Source organism: Bombina bombina, chromosome 3 (assembly GCF_027579735.1).
Source record: "Bombina bombina isolate aBomBom1 chromosome 3, aBomBom1.pri, whole genome shotgun sequence".
NCBI classification, from domain to species: Eukaryota; Metazoa; Chordata; class Amphibia; order Anura; family Bombinatoridae; genus Bombina; species Bombina bombina.
The window spans coordinates 88754431-88771971 of record NC_069501.1 but is presented as its reverse complement, the minus strand read 5'-3'; the positions used below and the strand labels follow the sequence as shown (position 1 = coordinate 88771971).

Here is a 17541-nt window from a genome sequence, read left to right as displayed (position 1 = left end):
ACATTTACCATCACTTGATCAATGCCTTTAAACTTGAAGAAAGTTGCACCCTCAATATGTTATAAAAATCTTGAGGTGAGTCCTACATATTGAAAATTGCAACATCCACAAGTTTTCAGGTATATGACATAAGTTGAATTGCAATTGATTCTATTTTTGATCTTATATATTTTGCCTGTATTAGTAGATGTAAACGTATCACCCACTGTAGCATAACTGCAACTTTTGCAAGGTTTACCTCCACATTTATAAAAAACAGCTTTTGTTGAAAGCCAATTACTCATGTTGGTTTCCTTTTTAGTGGTATTTTTTGCAATTTTTTCAGCAATTCTATCTCCTATAGTTTCAGATCTACATGAGACAAACTTGCAATTCATCGAAACTGTTTGGAGATCGCTATCCTTTTCTAATATCGGAAGTCTCTTTTTGACAGTTTCACAGATTTCAATAAATTGTCTGCTGTAGGTAGTTATAAAATTAATGTCACCATAGCTAGTTGTTTCCTTCACTTTGTCCATTAAAAGATTATTTCTATAAAATTTTGTAACCTGCTCAGAGATGTTTTTTAGTAGCAAAGGGTCATAACCCTTATCTATCAAACGTGTTGTCAATTCTCGTGCATGTTGCCAATAAAAATCTAAATTCGTGCAGTTAGGTCGCAACTGAATATATTGGCCCTTGGGTATGCCCTTCTTTAAATGTTGTGGATGTTATAAATATGCTTTAAAAATGATTTTTGAAGGCTAGAATTAGGGAACATCTGCTTTCATTAGATGCAGAGGTCCCTAAGACTCATTAGATGCAGAGGTCCCTAAGACTCCTTCTTCAAGTTTCAAGGTATAGATCAAGTGATGGTAAATGTGAGAGGTGGTGATAGGTACGTATATGGCTCTAAGCAAAAAATAATTTTTTTGGATTTATACCCTTAGAACAGGACATCCCATAGGCATCAATAAGATTAGTGATGTCAAATTATTCATAGATCGGAGCTAAATGAATATCCAATACTGTTTAATTTAGGATGATAATCTCTTTTCCTTTGTGGTACTTTGAATTGAGGGTACAATTAAGTATAAGAATACACTATTTAAGGGTGATTTATAATTATTAGGTGCATTTATCTTTTATACATTATTATGATTAAACCCTTTTGAAGGTGTTATCTATGGAACTCAAACTCAGTTTTTATATATAACATTCTTGTCGAGAATATACCAATTGATAACAAACCGATATTAGGTATGATTTAAGCATATATGAAAATTCCATTTCCAATATATTAGGTTTGTATGTACATTGTTTAATATTTTTACAGTGTGTTGTTATTTTTTAAGTCTTTATACTATATGAGTGCTATTGTAGTGTTGTTATGTATTTGTAATTGCGGGTGCAGTTATTCGACTATGGTTTGAATACATTGAGACAGTGAATCTGTCTAGTGATTGGTTCTGGTGAGCAACTCCACCTGCAATTTAAAGCTTACAACTTCACCTGTACTACAGCTCTGATGAAGTGCCGTTAAGGCAGGAAACGCGTCAACTGCAGTTTCTGTGTGCTGTTCCCTTTCATTCTTTTTAAAATTGTTTCCAATAAAATGGACGTTTTAACCAGCCTATTCTCTCCTGACTTATGATTTTGGAAACCGCTACTTTGTTGCTTCTATTTATTTAGTTTACTAGACTTCTTAGGGTTGACAATGACAGAAGTATCAGAGTCGTCCAAAGTAGCCAATACCTCCTTTAACAGTACACAAAGGTGTTCAAGCTTAAATCTGAAGTTTACTTCTTCAGTATCAGATGAAGGAATAATACTGTCTGAATCTGAGATTTCACCCTCAGAAGCTACCGGCGAATCCTCCTCATCAGACTTATGAGGGAGGGCAACCTGCGTAGCAGTAGGTGGAACAGAAACCTTACTATCTGAATGTGTAATTTTCCTCTTGCGTTTTCCCAGCATAGGAAAAGCAGATAATGCCACAGATACCGCAGAAGATACCTGTGCAGCAAAATCTGCAGGCAAATATACTCCTCCAGGAGGCTGAGAGGAACTGCAGGGCACTGTATGTGATGCCATAGAGGCTTGGGATGTTTGAGGAAAAAGCTGTGGCATTGCCTGAACAGCATCATCCTAAGAGACATTGGGCTCAGAGGGCAACAATTTATCTTTAAATTGAAGTGATCTAGCTAAGCATGCAGCACAGAACTGCATAGGCAAAACAATGTTTGCCTCTAGGCATAATAAACATTTGTCAATAAACACACAGAGTCTTGGTCCATAACACTTAATAATTAACATTCCCCAAATTGTAGAATTTTTTTAAATACACTGTCACTTTAAGAATTTTTAATACCACAATTTGGCTGCCAGAAGTCTCTAAAACAATGGTATAGTAGATCGACACTGAAGAGACTGAAATTCAATGATACCGCTCTGCTCCGGGAAAATCCGACAGCAGAGAGAAGTCACATGACCGGCATAGAGAGGAAATTACGCAGCAAGTAAAATGCACGTGTTTCCCTCTGCCTACAACATAAGATGTAAATAACTGCAGCTGGTTTCAAACTCAACCAGTTTGTCAGTTAGCCTGTTCTAGCTAAGCAAGCAAAGAAAACCAACTGCCAAATTTTAAGTTTATACATAAATCCCTGTATAAAACATAAGCCACACACATACTAATAAAGTATTTCAACTAGACTTGTGCGCGGCGGAAACATTTGTTTTGTTTCGGACCGATTCGGATATTTTCGAATTTCGTTTTCGGATCGATTCAAATTCGGATACATTCGAATGTATTTGTTTCGGATTCATTCAGATTTGAATAAATTCAGATTTATTTGGTTCGGATTCGATTCGTAAATTCGGAAGTTTGGTTTGTGTTAGGTGGGATGTGCTGTGTAGTAGACAGAGCTAGCAGAGTGATATAACCTAATATACTGTATAATATTAGTGTAATTGTGATTAGTCTATGGCCATTCGAATGTAACGAATAAATCCAAACTAATTTGGATTTATTTGTTACAAATGCATTCGGATTAGTTTAGTTTCGTTGCTAGGGTAATTTGGAAATTCGAATCGGTCCGAAGCTCTGAATTTAACAAATTTGTCCGAATTTTGATTTGGAACGAAACAAAAAGCACATGTCTAATTTCAACAAAATTAGCCCAAAGAGAAAAAACGTCCCAAAAAAAGGGAAGATTAACCCCTAGTCTCAACATACATAATGTTCCTGCCCACTGCCAAAGAAAATCCTATATAAAGGATTTTAAAAATGTCCCCACCTACTGCATATGACATATTATTCTGAAGTGCAAGTCTCCAAGACCTAGAAGACAAAAGCACTTACCTGCAGTCTAGCTGTCCGGCAGGAAGACAGCTCACAAGCCATGAAAGGACACATACTCCTTACAAAAACCTGTAGAAAAAGAGAGAACAGAGTAACCAACTCTGGCTTTCTGTACCATGGACAGCAATGTGTTATGAAACAAAGGAAGGACTACCTCACAACTTCCTAACTGCTTAAAAGCCACCACTACTCTACTGAAGAGATTAATGTGGACTCAGCTAAACCAAATCCTTGCTTGCAGGGAAAAGTACCCGAAAAAGGAATTCATTTCTTCAGACACCAAACTTCACCTCCTCCATTGACAGAGGCAAAGAGAATGACTAGGGATTATGGGTAAGGAAGTGACACTTAAAGGGACATAATACTCATATGCTAAATCACTTGAAACTGATGCAGTATAACTGTAAAAAGATGACAGGAAAATATCACCTGAGCATCTCTATGTAAAAAAGGAAGATATTTTACCTCACAATCTCCTCAGCTCAGCAGATTAAGTTCTGTGTAAAAAGTTATAATTCAGGTGCTGCCCAGCTGCAGGTAAAAAAAAATAAAAAATGAAGAAATGAACTGCAGCCAATCAGCATCAACAGTGCTGAAGTTATGAACTCATTTACTGTGATCTCATGAGATTTGACTTAACTCTCATAATATTTTATGGAAAAGTTCCTTAAACTGAATAGGGAAATAACATGAGAGTGCACGAGGCTCAATCCCTTAGCTGTCCCGGGACAGACATACTGATTTGCTGCTTAGAAGTCCTTTACAATGGGATGTGGCTACTGAAAATGTTTTGAGGTAAAATATCTTTCTTTTTTACATAGAGATGTTCAGGTGATATTTTCTAGTCAGCTTTTTACAGCTATGCTGCATCACTTTCAAGTGTTTAAACATTTGGGTATACTAGCCCTTTAACAGCTTTGCTGTGGTGCTCTTTGCCTCCTCCTGCTGGCCAGGAGTGATATTCCCACTAGTAATTGAATGACGTTGTGGACTCTCCATATCTTAGGAAAGAAAGGAGTAAACTGGAAAGTTGTTTGAAATTGTATGCTCTATTTAAATTATGAAAGCAAAAAGTTCCATGTCCTTTAAAAGATATGAGCATGTTTCAAAGTTTCAAAGTTTAATTTAAAAGGATGTTAAAGGGATAGTAAACACAAAAATTTTTATTATTTAAAAAGATAGATTATCCCTTTATTTACCATTCCCCAGTTTTGCATAACCAGCACTGTTATAAAAATATACGTTTTACCTCTGTAATTACCTTGTATCTAAGCCTCTACAGACTGCCCCCTTATCTCAGATCTTTTGAAAGACTTGCATTTCAGGAAATTAGTGCTAACTCCACGTGCGTGAGCACAATGTTATGTATATGAAACACGTGAACTAGCGCCCTCTAGCTGTGAAAAACTGTCAAATAAGAGGTGGCCTTCAAGGGCTTAGAAATTAGCATATGAGCTTACCTAGGTTTAGCTTTCAACTAAGAATACTAAGAGAACAAAGCAAATTTGATGATAAACGTAAATTAGAAAGTTGTTAAAAATTACTTGCCCTATCTGAATCATGAAAGTTTAATTTGGACTTTACTATAAACATCTATAGTTTATCTGTTATATTGTGCTGGGCTCAAGTTCCCCAGAGGGGCTATAAAGCAAATCCTGTAAAGTGCAACTGCTGCAAATCAAATAGCTGGTTTAGGCCTCTCTAGGGAGTGTGGCAAAGCACAATTTCTGTACAAGTCAAAAGGTGATTAATGTCTTTATTATTATGTTTACTTAGCATGAGCATAAACAGCCAGGAAATACTGCTCTAAATGGACAAAGAGGTTTTCAAGCTGACTAGTTTAAATACAAATCCAAAATCATGTCCAACTCTTGTTTCATGAGGGATCTGAGTACTGCTGTTGAGTTGTCCTCATGCACAAAAAGCCCTCTCCTTCAACCTGCACTTGTAACTCTAATGGATTAGGATAGATAATTAGGGGAATTCAGAGGGCAGTGTGGCTAAATTTTAGATCACAAAAACAGTTTCAAATACAAAGCAAAATTTACATCACAATTCACCCAAATTTATCTTGAACAAGGGCGACCAACTGAAGTCCATTTTAAGGCGTTTTAATAAAGATTGCGTTATTATAGCGCATTAGCATTTTACTTCTTCCCCCTGATTAAGAGAAATATGTACATTAGTTTCTTGTTCTTACCTCTCACAATTAATTGGCTTTGGTGTTCCACAGCTGCAGCATCATTGCGAGCAATGCATGTATAGTTACCGTTGTGCATCAGCGAGAGATTGGAAATCCTTAAAGAACTGGTAAAGTCTATATTATCAATGGTGACCCCAAGGCTTGCTGGAATTGGCCTTCCATCCTTCTGCCAGGTGATTGTAATGGGAAGGTCCCCTGAGACCACCACACAAGGGATAAACACCCTTTGTCCAATGGAGAACCTCTGAGATTCAAAAGGCTGGATAAATGGCGGGACTGTAAAAAGAAACATATATCAGAAGTTCCCCAAAATAGAAACATATTAACCCCTTTGCAACTAGAAATTAAAATAAAACTCCATTTATTTACCTATCAAAACTATACATTCTGTTTAAGTTGACAACCCAGAGTATTGATCTAGGCCCATTTTGGGATATTACATGCCACTATTTTGCAGTCTAATGTGATCATATACAAAAATTGTTAACTTTTTCAGAAATGTAGGATTTCTCACTGAAATTATTTACTTACCGCTAGTGCTGTCACACACAGATGGTTGTAAAAGCTCATCTATGATCCTTTGTTCAGAAATAGCAGACATGCATGACTTCGCCATTGCTTTTTGATAATTAGAAGGTTGCTTATTGCAGCTGTGCACCACCCTTTTGAAGTTTCCAGCAGTAAACTGTTTAATTAGTTAGCTGGTAAGGGTCATAGCATTGTAATGTAGGGATTACAATCCCACCTGACACTTCCCACCTCCCTGATCCCTACCTGTTCCCTCCCAAACAGCTCTCTACCCCCACCCACATGCTTTACCACCATCTTAGGTACTGGCAGACAGTCTGCCTATATACAGTTTAGGGCTTTTTTTATTGCAGTGTAGGGATCCCTCCTCAACTCTCCCTGATCCTTCTCAAACAGCTCTCGAACCCTTCCCATCCCACTAATTGCAGCCATCTTAGGTATTGGCAGTCAAACCCAGATTATAGTATTTTTTTGTTTCTTTTATTAATTAATATTTTTTTCTTTAGTGTAGGGGGTCCCCGCCCACCCTCCCTACCTCCCCCTGTATTTCTGTAGAGTAGGGTCTATCTCCACCCATATTTATTTTTGAAGCATAGGCCCTATCCCTTCCTTTCCCTTCAAACCTGGAAGCTCGCAAGCAGCAAGTCTCGGTTGTCACAACCGAGACTGTATGGGCATCAGGAAGGCCAGACATAGATCTACGTTATGTGGTACGATGGGGTATGTGCTGCATAACGTAGATCTATGTTGGATTGGCTCAAGGGGTTAAGCTCATTTCTATATATTTTTTTAAGATAATAAGCAGAAGAGACATTGAAGTAAAAGTGCAAACTTTCATGATTCAGAGACAGCACAATTTAAAGAAAACAAATCCCAATTTATGGACAATTGCAAATGTATCTCATTCTCCTGGCATCCTTAGCTGAAATATAATTTCAATGAGAGCATACTGAAATAGGTCCAGGAGAGTACTCATGTCTTGAGCGCTACATGCAACATTGTTTGCAACATTGACTATAATAATATAATACATATATGGCTAGATAACAAGTGGAGCGCTAATTTATCGCTAAATAACCAGCCATTAGAAGTGGCTCATTAATGCTACTGCAAGCTCGCAGTAACAAATAGCACTCCAAAAATTAACCGGAGATCAGATTAACCAGATTTTAAAAATGTCACCCAATTGCCCCCAAAATAAATTGTATGGTGTCTTTTTTAAAAAAAAAAAAAGTAACATCTTGAATTTTTAAAATAATAACGGCACTAAGTAGTTTTTAGGCATTAAAGTTAGGTAATGTGAGGTGTTAGATTGTGGTCTATGGGGACTGTGTGTTCACTGTAAATATATATGTTTATATATAAATATATTTACACATATATGTATGTGTTAAAAGTGTATATACACATATAAACACATAAATATATATGTATATATTCATATATATTTTACATTTACTGCCCATCGCTGCGCGACTTACCCCCTTCGTCCGCTAGGTTCTCTGCCATGTCTCACGGCATGAAAACAAGGCTCCCAATGGAGCCTATGGAAGCGCGCTTTTGTGAGCGCAAAGCTTCCCTGCAATTGTGTGTGCTGGTATTACGAGTGGAGTGGAGTGTAAACTTCACCCTAAATCACCAATCTATCGGCTAGATTTAGAGTTTTGCGGCCAAAGGGGTGCGTTAGCTACACGTGTTTTTTTTCCCCCGCACCTTTTAAATACCGCTGGTATGAAGGGTTTGCGTTAGGCTCCAAAAAGGGAGCGTAGAGCATAATTTACCGCCACTTCAACTCTAAATACCAGCGTTGCTTACGGTAGCGGCCAGCTTGAAAAACGTGCTCCTAACGCAGCCCCATTGTTTCCTATGGGGAAACAGTTTCTAAGTCTGCACCTAACACCCTAACATGAACCCTGAGTCTAAACACCCCTAACCTTACACTTATTAACCCCTAATCTGCCGTCCCCGCTATTGCTGACCCCTGCATTATATTATTAACCCCTAATCTGCCGCTCCGGACACCCCCGCAACCTACATTATCCCTATGAACCCATAATCTGCTGCCCCCAACGTCGCCGACACCTACATTATAATTATTAACCCCTAATCTGCCCCCCAACGTCGCAGCTACCTTACATACATTTATTAAACCCCTAATCTGCCGACAGGACTTCGCCGCCACTATAATAAATGTATTAACCCCTAAACCGCCGCACTCCTCCCTCGCAGACCCTATAATAAATAGTATTAACCCCTAATCTGCCCTCCCTAACATCTTTGACACCTAACTTCAAGTATTAAGCCCTAATCTGCCGACCGGACCTTGCCACTACTCTAATAAATGTATTAACCCCTAAAGCTAACGAATAATTATATTGTAGCTATTTTAGCATTTATATTTATTTTACAGGCAACTTTGTATTTATTTTAACTAAGTACAATAGCTATTATATAGTTAATAACTATTTAATAGCTACCTAGCTAAAATACTTACAAAATTACCTGTAAAATAAATCCTAACCTAAGTTACAATTAAACCTAACACTACACTATCAATAAATAAATTAACTAAACTACCTACAATTACCTACAATTAAATCAACTAAACTAAATTACAAAAAAAAAACAAACACTAAATTACAAAAAATAAAAAAAGATTACAAGAATTTTAAATGAATTACACCTACTCTAAGCCCCCTAAAAAAATAACAAATGCCCTACCCTATTCTAAAATAAAAAGTTAACAGCTCTATTACCGTACCAGCCCTTAAAAAGGCCTTTTGCGGGGCATGCCCCAAAGAAAACAGCTCTTTTTCCTGTAAAAAAACATACAATACCCCCCCAACATTACAACCCACCACCCACATACCCCTAATCTAACCCACCCAAACCCCCCTTAAAAAACCTAACACTAAGCCCCTGAAGATCTTCCTACCTTATCTTCACCCAGCCGGGTATCACCGATCCGTCCAGAAGAGGGTCCGAAGTCTTCATCCTATCCGGGCAGAAGAGCTCCTCCAGAGGGTCCGAAGCCTTCATCCTATCTGGGCAGAAAAGGACATCCGGACCGGCAGACATCTTCATCCAGGCGGCATCTTCTTCCATCCGGCGCAGAGCGGGACCATCTTGAAGCAGCCGACGCGGAGCCATCCTTCTTCAACAACGGACTAACGACGAATGAAGGTTCCTTTAAATGACGTCATCCAAGATGGCGTCCCTATCAGCCAATCGGAATTAAGGTAGGAAAAATCTTATTGGCTGATTGAATCAGCCAATCAGATTCAAGTTCAATCCGATTGGCTGATTGGATCAGCCAATCAGATTGAGCTCGCATTCTATTGGTTGATCAGAACAGCCAATAGAATGCGAGCTCAATCTGATTGGCTGATCCAATCAGCCAATCCGATTTGAACTTGAATCTGATTGGCTGATTCAATCAGCCAATCAGATTTTTCCTACCTTAATTCCGATTGGCTGACAGAATCCTATGAGCCAATCGGAATTCGAGGGACGCCATCTTGAATGACGTCATTTAAAGGAACCTTCATTCGTCGTTAGTCCGTCGGTGAAGAAGGATGGCTCCGTGTCGGCTGCTTCAAGAGGGTCCCGCTCCGCGCCGGATGGAAGAAGATAGAAGATGCCACCTGGATGAAGATGTCTGCCGGTCCGGATGTCCTCTTCTGCCCGGATAGGAGGAAGACTTCGGACCCTCTGGAGGAGCTCTTCTGCCCGGATAGGATGAAGACTTCAGACCCTCTTCTGGACGGATCGGTGATACCCGGCTGGGTGAAGATAAGGTAGGAAAATCTTCAGGGGCTTAGTGTTATGTTTTTTAAGGGGGGTTTGGGTGGGTTAGATTAGGGGTATGTGGGTGGTGGGTTGTAATGTTGGGGGGGTATTGTATGTTTTTTTACAGGCAAAAGAGCTGTTTTCTTTGGGGCATGCCCCGCAAAAGGCCCTTTTAAGGGCTGGTAAGGTAATAGAGCTGTTAACTTTTTATTTTAGAATAGGGTAGGGCATTTTTTTATTTTGGGGGGCTTTGTTATTTTTTTAGGGGGCTTAGAGTAGGTGTAATTAGTTTAAAATTCTTGTAATCTTCTTTTATTTTTTGTAATTTAGTGTTTGTTTGGTTTTTGTAATTTAGTTTAGTTGATTTAATTGTAGGTAATTGTAGGTAGTTTAGTTAATTTATTTATTGATAGTGTAGTGTTAGGTTTAATTGTAACTTAGGTTAGGATTTATTTTACAGGTAATTTTGTAAGTATTTTAGCTAGGTAGTTAGTAACTATTTAATAGCTATTGTACCTAGATAAAATAAATACAAAGTTGCCTGTAAAATAAATATAAATGCTAAAATAGCTACAATATAATTATTCATTGTATTGTAGCTATATTAGGGTTTATTTTACAGGTAAGTATTTAGCTTTAAATAGAATTAATTTATTTAATAAGAGTTAATTTATTTTGTCAGATAAAAATTATATTTAACTTAGGGGGTGTTAGTGTTAGACTTAGCTTTAGGGGTTAATACATTTATTAGAGTAGCAGCGAGGTCCGGTCGGCAGATTAGGGGTTAATACTTGAAGTTAGGTGTCAAAGATGTTAGGGAGGGCAGATTAGGGGTTAATACTATTTTTTATAGGGTTTGCAAGGCGGAGTGCGGCGGTTTAGGGGTTAATACATTTATTATAGTGGCGGCGACGTCCGGTCGGCAGATTAGGGGTTAATAAGTGTAGGTAAGGTAGCGGTGACGTTGGGGGGGCAGATTAGGGGTTAATAAATATAATATAGGTGTCGGCGATGTTAGGGGCAGCAGATTAGGGTTCATAGGGATAATGTAGGTGGCGGCGGTCAGCAGGTTAGGGGTTAAAAACATTTATTATAGTGGCGGCGATGTGGGGGGACCTCGGTTTAGGGGTACATAGGTAGTTTATGGGTGTTAGTGTACTTTAGAGCACAGTAGTTAAGAGCTTTATGAACCGGCGTTAGCCCATAAAGCTCTTAACTCCTGACTTTTTTCTGCGGCTGGAGTTTTGTCGTTAGAGTTCTAACACTCACTTCAGCCAAGACTCTTAATACCAGCGTTAGGAAGATCCCATTGAAAATATAGGATACGCAATTGGCATAAGGGGATCTGCGGTATGGAAAAGTCGCGGCTAGAAAGTGAGCGTTAGACCCTTTCCAGACTGACTCTAAATACCAGCGGGCGGTAAAAAGCAGCGTTAGGAGCCCTTAACGCTGGTTTTGACGGCTAACACAGAACTCTAAATCTAGGCGTATATCTTGTGCACGTGCATATTAAATGAGAGGATAAATTACCAAACCATGTACAATACAGAAAAATCAATGCAATTCATTTGTTGCTGGTGGAGAATCTATGTGAGGAAGAAGGGGTCTATTTACCTTTTACTGTTACGTGAACACTTTGACTCGTGGATAACTGAGGTTGGACAAGGACATTACATATATATTCGCCATCGTCTGCATCCTTTTGCACGTCAGACAGTTTTAATGTGCCATTGTTTTCAAAAGCTACTTGACGATGGTTAAATGGCAGAAGATTTGCATTCTTGTACCACTTAATGGAATAATAAGGATATCCAATCACGCGACAGTGAATGTATGTATCACGTCCTGCAATTGCAGTGATGTTTTTCATTGGGCGAATACTTGCAGGACCTAGAAAAGTAAACCAATCTATAACACTTTATCTCTTGAAAATACACAAAATGTAAAGAACTAGTGTTTTAAAGATTTTTATAAAGTTCACAAATTCCAATTAAAATTTATTGATTCAATTTTAACCTAAAATAGATAAAAAGTTATGTTTTTTTAGGGACACCAAATATTTATATTAAATTTGATAGATGAAATACCTCTAAACGGATGAATAAAAACAAAAAGTACATGCAAAATGAAGTCAAATAAAAAATAGGCCAATAGAAAAAAACTATAAAGAAAAATATATAACAGAATATAATAATAATATTCTATATTTATAAACAGCAACAATGTTAATTAAAAGATTACACATTTAAAGGACACATAGCAAAATCTATATATTAGGAATAGTCAGACCTTAATCATGCAGAATTATTTGTCACTCTAATGAGTTGTGTGTTTTGTTTTTTTGAGAAGCTGATTTGACAAGCACCTCTTACGTTTATTCGAGCCTGGTACTGGACGACTCCCGCAGAGTTGTTGGCAGTGCAGCGGTAGACTCCACCATCTCGGACTTGCGTATTGGTGATATTCAAGTAACTGAGAACGTTGCCCTCTGAGGTGATCATTTGACTTATTTTGTGGTTTCCATTCTTGATAACAGTTTCATCATCCAGAGTCCAGGTAATTGTAGGAAGAGGAGTTCCCTTCACATTGCACATAAGAGATACGGGCTCACCAGGACTCACCACTTTTTCACTAAAAGCAGAAATAAATTTGGGAATCCCATCTGAAAACAACAAAAGCAAACTTTAAGAAGCAAACCCATAACCATCATGTTTATATAGGAAGATAGCCTATATCAAGTATCAATATCTATAGCATTGCAGAGGAGAGTGTCCACAGTCAGGTAGCTAGGTAGGGGCAGTGTAATACTTTGCAATATTATAACATTTTCTGTTATTTATATATTTTACTTCAAAGCTATCAAAAGCACAAATTAATTGCATACTTTGCATACTTATTGATTTAATGAGAATTTATGCAACAAACTTTGAAAATATATAACTTAATATTGGCTTACATTTTAGCCGGTCAGTTAGTGAAATCATTTGGGTAGTTTGGGCTGCGTGCCCATTAAATAAGTCCTGGAGGGAACACTTGAGGATATTCAAGAACAGTAGAGTTCAAGCCTTTTCTCTATCCCAGGGGATTGTCTTATCCTACGCCAACTACGCTTGTGCCTAGGTCATCAGGGGTAGCTCTACAATGTGATGCAATATAATTCCTATGTTCTTCAAGCATTTTAATTATTATTTTTTTTACGAATAAATGATACCTGGGTAGTCTAATGGGTGGGCATGACCCTACATGAGTCCCTGGCTTCCAGCTGTGAAAAATATTTTGGGGAAATATAACTTAAAGGGACAGTCAAGTATAAATTAAACTTTCATTATTCAGATAGGACTTTTAATTTTAATTGACTTTCCAATTTACTTTTATATGCTAATTTCTAAGCCTTTGAGGGCTGCCTCTTATCACATTCTTTTTAAATCTCTTTTCAACACAAAGAGACAGAAAGTACACGTGGGCTATATAGATAACACTGTGTTCAGGCACAGAAAGTTATTTAAGATCTAGCACAATACAATGCTAAATTTAAGACAATAGATAATAAACAGTCACAGTCATGTGATCAGGGGGCTGGAAGAAGGTTCCTAGATACAAGGTAATCCCAGAGGTAAAAAGTACATTAATATAACAGTGTTGGTTATGCAAAACTGGGGAATGAGTAATAAAGGGATTATCTATCTTTTAAAACAATAACAATTCTATGGTTGACTGTCCCTTTAACAAGTTCCACAATTGATAGACTGCACTCAAGGCCCCATACGCATTTTACACTTTGTCTGGGCACTTTATTATAGACTCATGTACAAGCTAGATTTGTTTGGTGTGGGGTATTTAGGTGGCAGCTGGGAGAGAATCCAATACTTTTAAAAGGGTGTTCCTGTAGCTGCTTGTTATACAATTAACTCTTATCAGCTTCTTGCTTGATTTGATTGTCCTTTTACATCTAATCATAACAAAATATGGATTACAATGACCCTTTGAATATATATTTCTCTAACTGAGAAAGAGATTTTTCCCTAAATAAAAAAAATACAGATTTTAAAATAAAATAACAGTTATATATATATTTTAAAATATTAGATTTTTTATGAAGAACTGTTGAAACTCAGTGATTATTTTTGATGTATATATGAAAAATATGTCCCTTTAAAGTCATATTAAACTCACACATCCTCTAAATATTACAGCATAGCACAACAAATGCAATACACATTTATTTGTTGTCTTTTTTTTCCAGTTATTGCTGTTCTCAGAGCTTCCGAGTTGTTAGAATACAATGTGCATATTTAAGTTTGCTGTAGTTTGTCTAACCCTGCAATATGCTACATATACTATATACATGTACATTCCTATTATCTGTTTCACAAGTTCTTATTTGTCACAGGGAAATGGTTAATGCCTTTCAGTGTTCCCTGTGCTGCATGTAGAGATTATGATTTAGTTACTATGCCAGCTCATTTTTATAATTGGCACAGGATTTGTCTTGATTTTTCCACTGGGAGAATATGTTCAAAGAAACCACTTGCTTTGCCTGTCATTTCCCAGCACTTACCTGTAAGACATATCTGTCACTGCTTTCTCTAACCTTAAGTCGCAATCACTAAAAATTTAATTCTGTTTTTATTTCAGATTTTACACTTGATTATCCCAATCAAACATTTACACAATACCTATGATCCTTTCTTTATGCAACATCTACTTTACATAATACTGTTTAGCAGAGATAAAATAAATGCTCAAAACCAGTCTGCCTAAACTGTTTAAGAGAATATTCATCGTATGTTTTTTTTGTTTTTTTTTGCCTTTCTATTATAAATGTTCCAGTGCTGAAAATGAGGTGTTTCAAAACCTTAAATTAATATTTGCCAGGTCTAAGATATTGCAAAAAGAAAGAGTTGCAGGCATTTGCATATGTATGCATGTATGTACATATATCATATGGGTATGTGCATGCATGTTTATATGAATTTATATATATATAGATATGTATGTGTTTATAGCCATTACTCTATACCTCTCTGCTGCCATCAACACCATTGACCACTCCCTCCTCCTACAAACTCTCAGCTCTCTTGGTCTTTGTGAAACTGCTCTCTCCTGGATCCACTCTTATCTCACTAATAGGTCCTATTCTGTGTCATTTGCTGGCCACCCCTCCTTCACTGCCTCTGTCAGTTTGAGTACCTCAAGGCTCTGTCCTGGACCTTCTACTCTTCTCCATTTATACTTCTTCATTGGGTAAACTTATCAACAGCTAAGGCTTCAAATATTACCTCTATACTGATGATACTCAGATTAACATGTCCAAGACTGAGCTCCTTCTAATACCCCCATCTAGCTCCACTCCAATTTCTGACTTTTCTATAACTATCTTCCCATCACCCCACACTGCCTCCGAGTTACACTTACCTCCAATCTGTCCTTGATCCCCCAAACTCAATTGCTCTCTCCACCCTGCCACAAACCACCTACACAATATTTACAAAATTTGACTGTTTCTGAGCAATGACACCACTAAGCAACCAATCCACTCCCTGGTAATATCCCGACTTGACTATTGTAATAACCTGCTAACTGGCCCTCCTATCTCACTCCTCTATCCTTTATATCCATCCTAAAAGCCTCTGCCAGGCTAATCCACCTTTCCGGTCACTCTGTATCTGCTGCCCCTCTCTGTGAGTCCCTTCACTGGCTCCCCATTCACAGCAGAATTCAATTCAAAATTCTCACCCTGACCTACAAAGCCTTTACCAAAGCTGCCCCCCACTACCTGTTCCACTAATCATCAAATATACTCCTGTCCTCCCCCTAAGGCCCAACAACGATCTGCACCTTGCACCTGTAACTCTTCTCATGCTAGACTGCAAGACTTCTCTCGTGCGACACCTACCCACTGGAAAGCACTTCCTGACACTGTCCAACTTACCTAATAACTGCCCTTATTTAAATCTGTGGTAACATCATTCTCACCCTTGCAGTCCTCATCTCCTGTTTCTCATCGTCCTACCCTTCTAGATTGGAAGTTCCCAGGGAAATAGGGCCCTCCATTCCTCCTGTATTTGTTTAATAAATTTTGTCAGTCTCTTAAAAAGATTGCATCATAGTTGTACTTTTATCTTTTGTACCCATGTACAACGCTGCAGAATGTGTTTGCTCTTTATAAATAAAGTATAATAATAATATTATGTGTATATGCATGTGTGCGTATTTATATGCATATACATATATATATATGTGTGTGTGTGTGTGTACCCATACATATTAATGTGTGTGTGTGTGAATGTGTGCATGTGTACATTAAAGTGTGTATATTTGTATATGCATGTGTACATACACTGTATGAATGTATATTAAAGTGCGTATATACACATCTTAATGTGAGTATGTGTTTATGCATGTTGAAATAATTATGCCAGTAAATTATTTAATCAATAATGCATTTCCCTATTCTCAATAGCAATTTTTCTTCATGCAAAATAGTTATCTATGGTCACAGTCACTGCATCAGTTGTAATTTTAAAATAATTTTAATTATATATGCACACAGTACATACATAAACAGGGGTGGAGAAATTACCACTATAGTTTACTAATCTGAGGTTAAAAATACTAGCCAAGTGGGGAAAAGTTACTAGTCAATGCCCCCTGTTTTGTTTAACTATTTGGTCTCATTTGCAGCACTCCCAAAGATGTATCTGTATTTTTCCAAGGTAAAAAAAACTGTGTGGATTTGTCATTGGTTAAAGCACCCCACCTAAGCTCAGGACAGTCTACTGGAGTTGTATATAAAGCACCCCACCTAAGTTCAGGAGTGCTCATGACAGTCTATTGGAGTTGTATATAAAGCACCCCACCTAAGCTCAGGACAGTCTACTGGAGTTGTATATAAAGCACCCCACCTAAGTTCAGGACAGTCTACTGGAGTTGTATATAAAGCACTCCACCTAAGCTCAGGAGTGCTCATGACAGTCTATTGGAGTTGCATATAAAGCACTCCACCTAAGCTCAGGAGTGCTCATGGAAGTCTACTGGAGTTGTATATAAAGCACCCCACCTAAGCTCAGGAGTGCTCATGAAAGTCTATTGGAGTTGTATATAAAGCACCCCACCTAAGCTCAGGAGTGCTCATGACAGTCTATTGGAGTTGTATATAAAGCACCCCACATAAGCTCAGGAGTGCTCATGACAGTCTATTGGAGTGCTCATGACAGTCTATTGGAGTGCTCATGACAGTCTATTGGAGTTGTATATAAAGCACTCCACCTAAGTTCAGGAGTGCTCATGACAGTCTATTGGAGTTGTATATAAAGCACCCAACCTAAGCTCAGGAGTGCTCATGAAAGTCTATTTGAGTTGTATATAAAGCACCCCACCTAAGTTCAGGAGTGCTCATGACAGTCTATTGGAGTTGTATATAAAGCACCCAACCTAAGCTCAGGAGTGCTCATGAAAGTCTATTGGAGTTGTATATAAAGCACCCCACATAAGCTCAGGAGTGCTCATGACAGTCTATTGGAGTGCTCATGACAGTCTATTGGAGTTGTATATAAGGCACCTTGTAAGTTGATGACTAAGCAGGATATGGCCATATTGTGTAGCTAAGATCTGCATTGTAATATAGAAGAATAGGTGATATTTTCAGGCAATTTATGAAGAAATTTAAAATGTTCTG

The 17541-nt window shown here is 37.8% G+C and overlaps 1 protein-coding gene across 1 annotated transcript in view; it reads right to left on the bottom strand.

The window, feature by feature from the left end:
* DSCAM (DS cell adhesion molecule) overlaps positions 1 to 17541 on the bottom strand; it is a 717945-nt gene that overhangs the window by 490954 nt on the left and 209450 nt on the right. Inside the window, exons 6-8 of the mRNA XM_053705914.1 lie at positions 12229 to 12525; positions 11478 to 11753; positions 5544 to 5822 (exon numbers count right to left, since the gene is read on the bottom strand). Coding sequence (XP_053561889.1) covers positions 5544 to 5822; positions 11478 to 11753; positions 12229 to 12525 — 852 coding nt within the window. The remainder of the gene's footprint in view (positions 1 to 5543; positions 5823 to 11477; positions 11754 to 12228; positions 12526 to 17541) is intronic.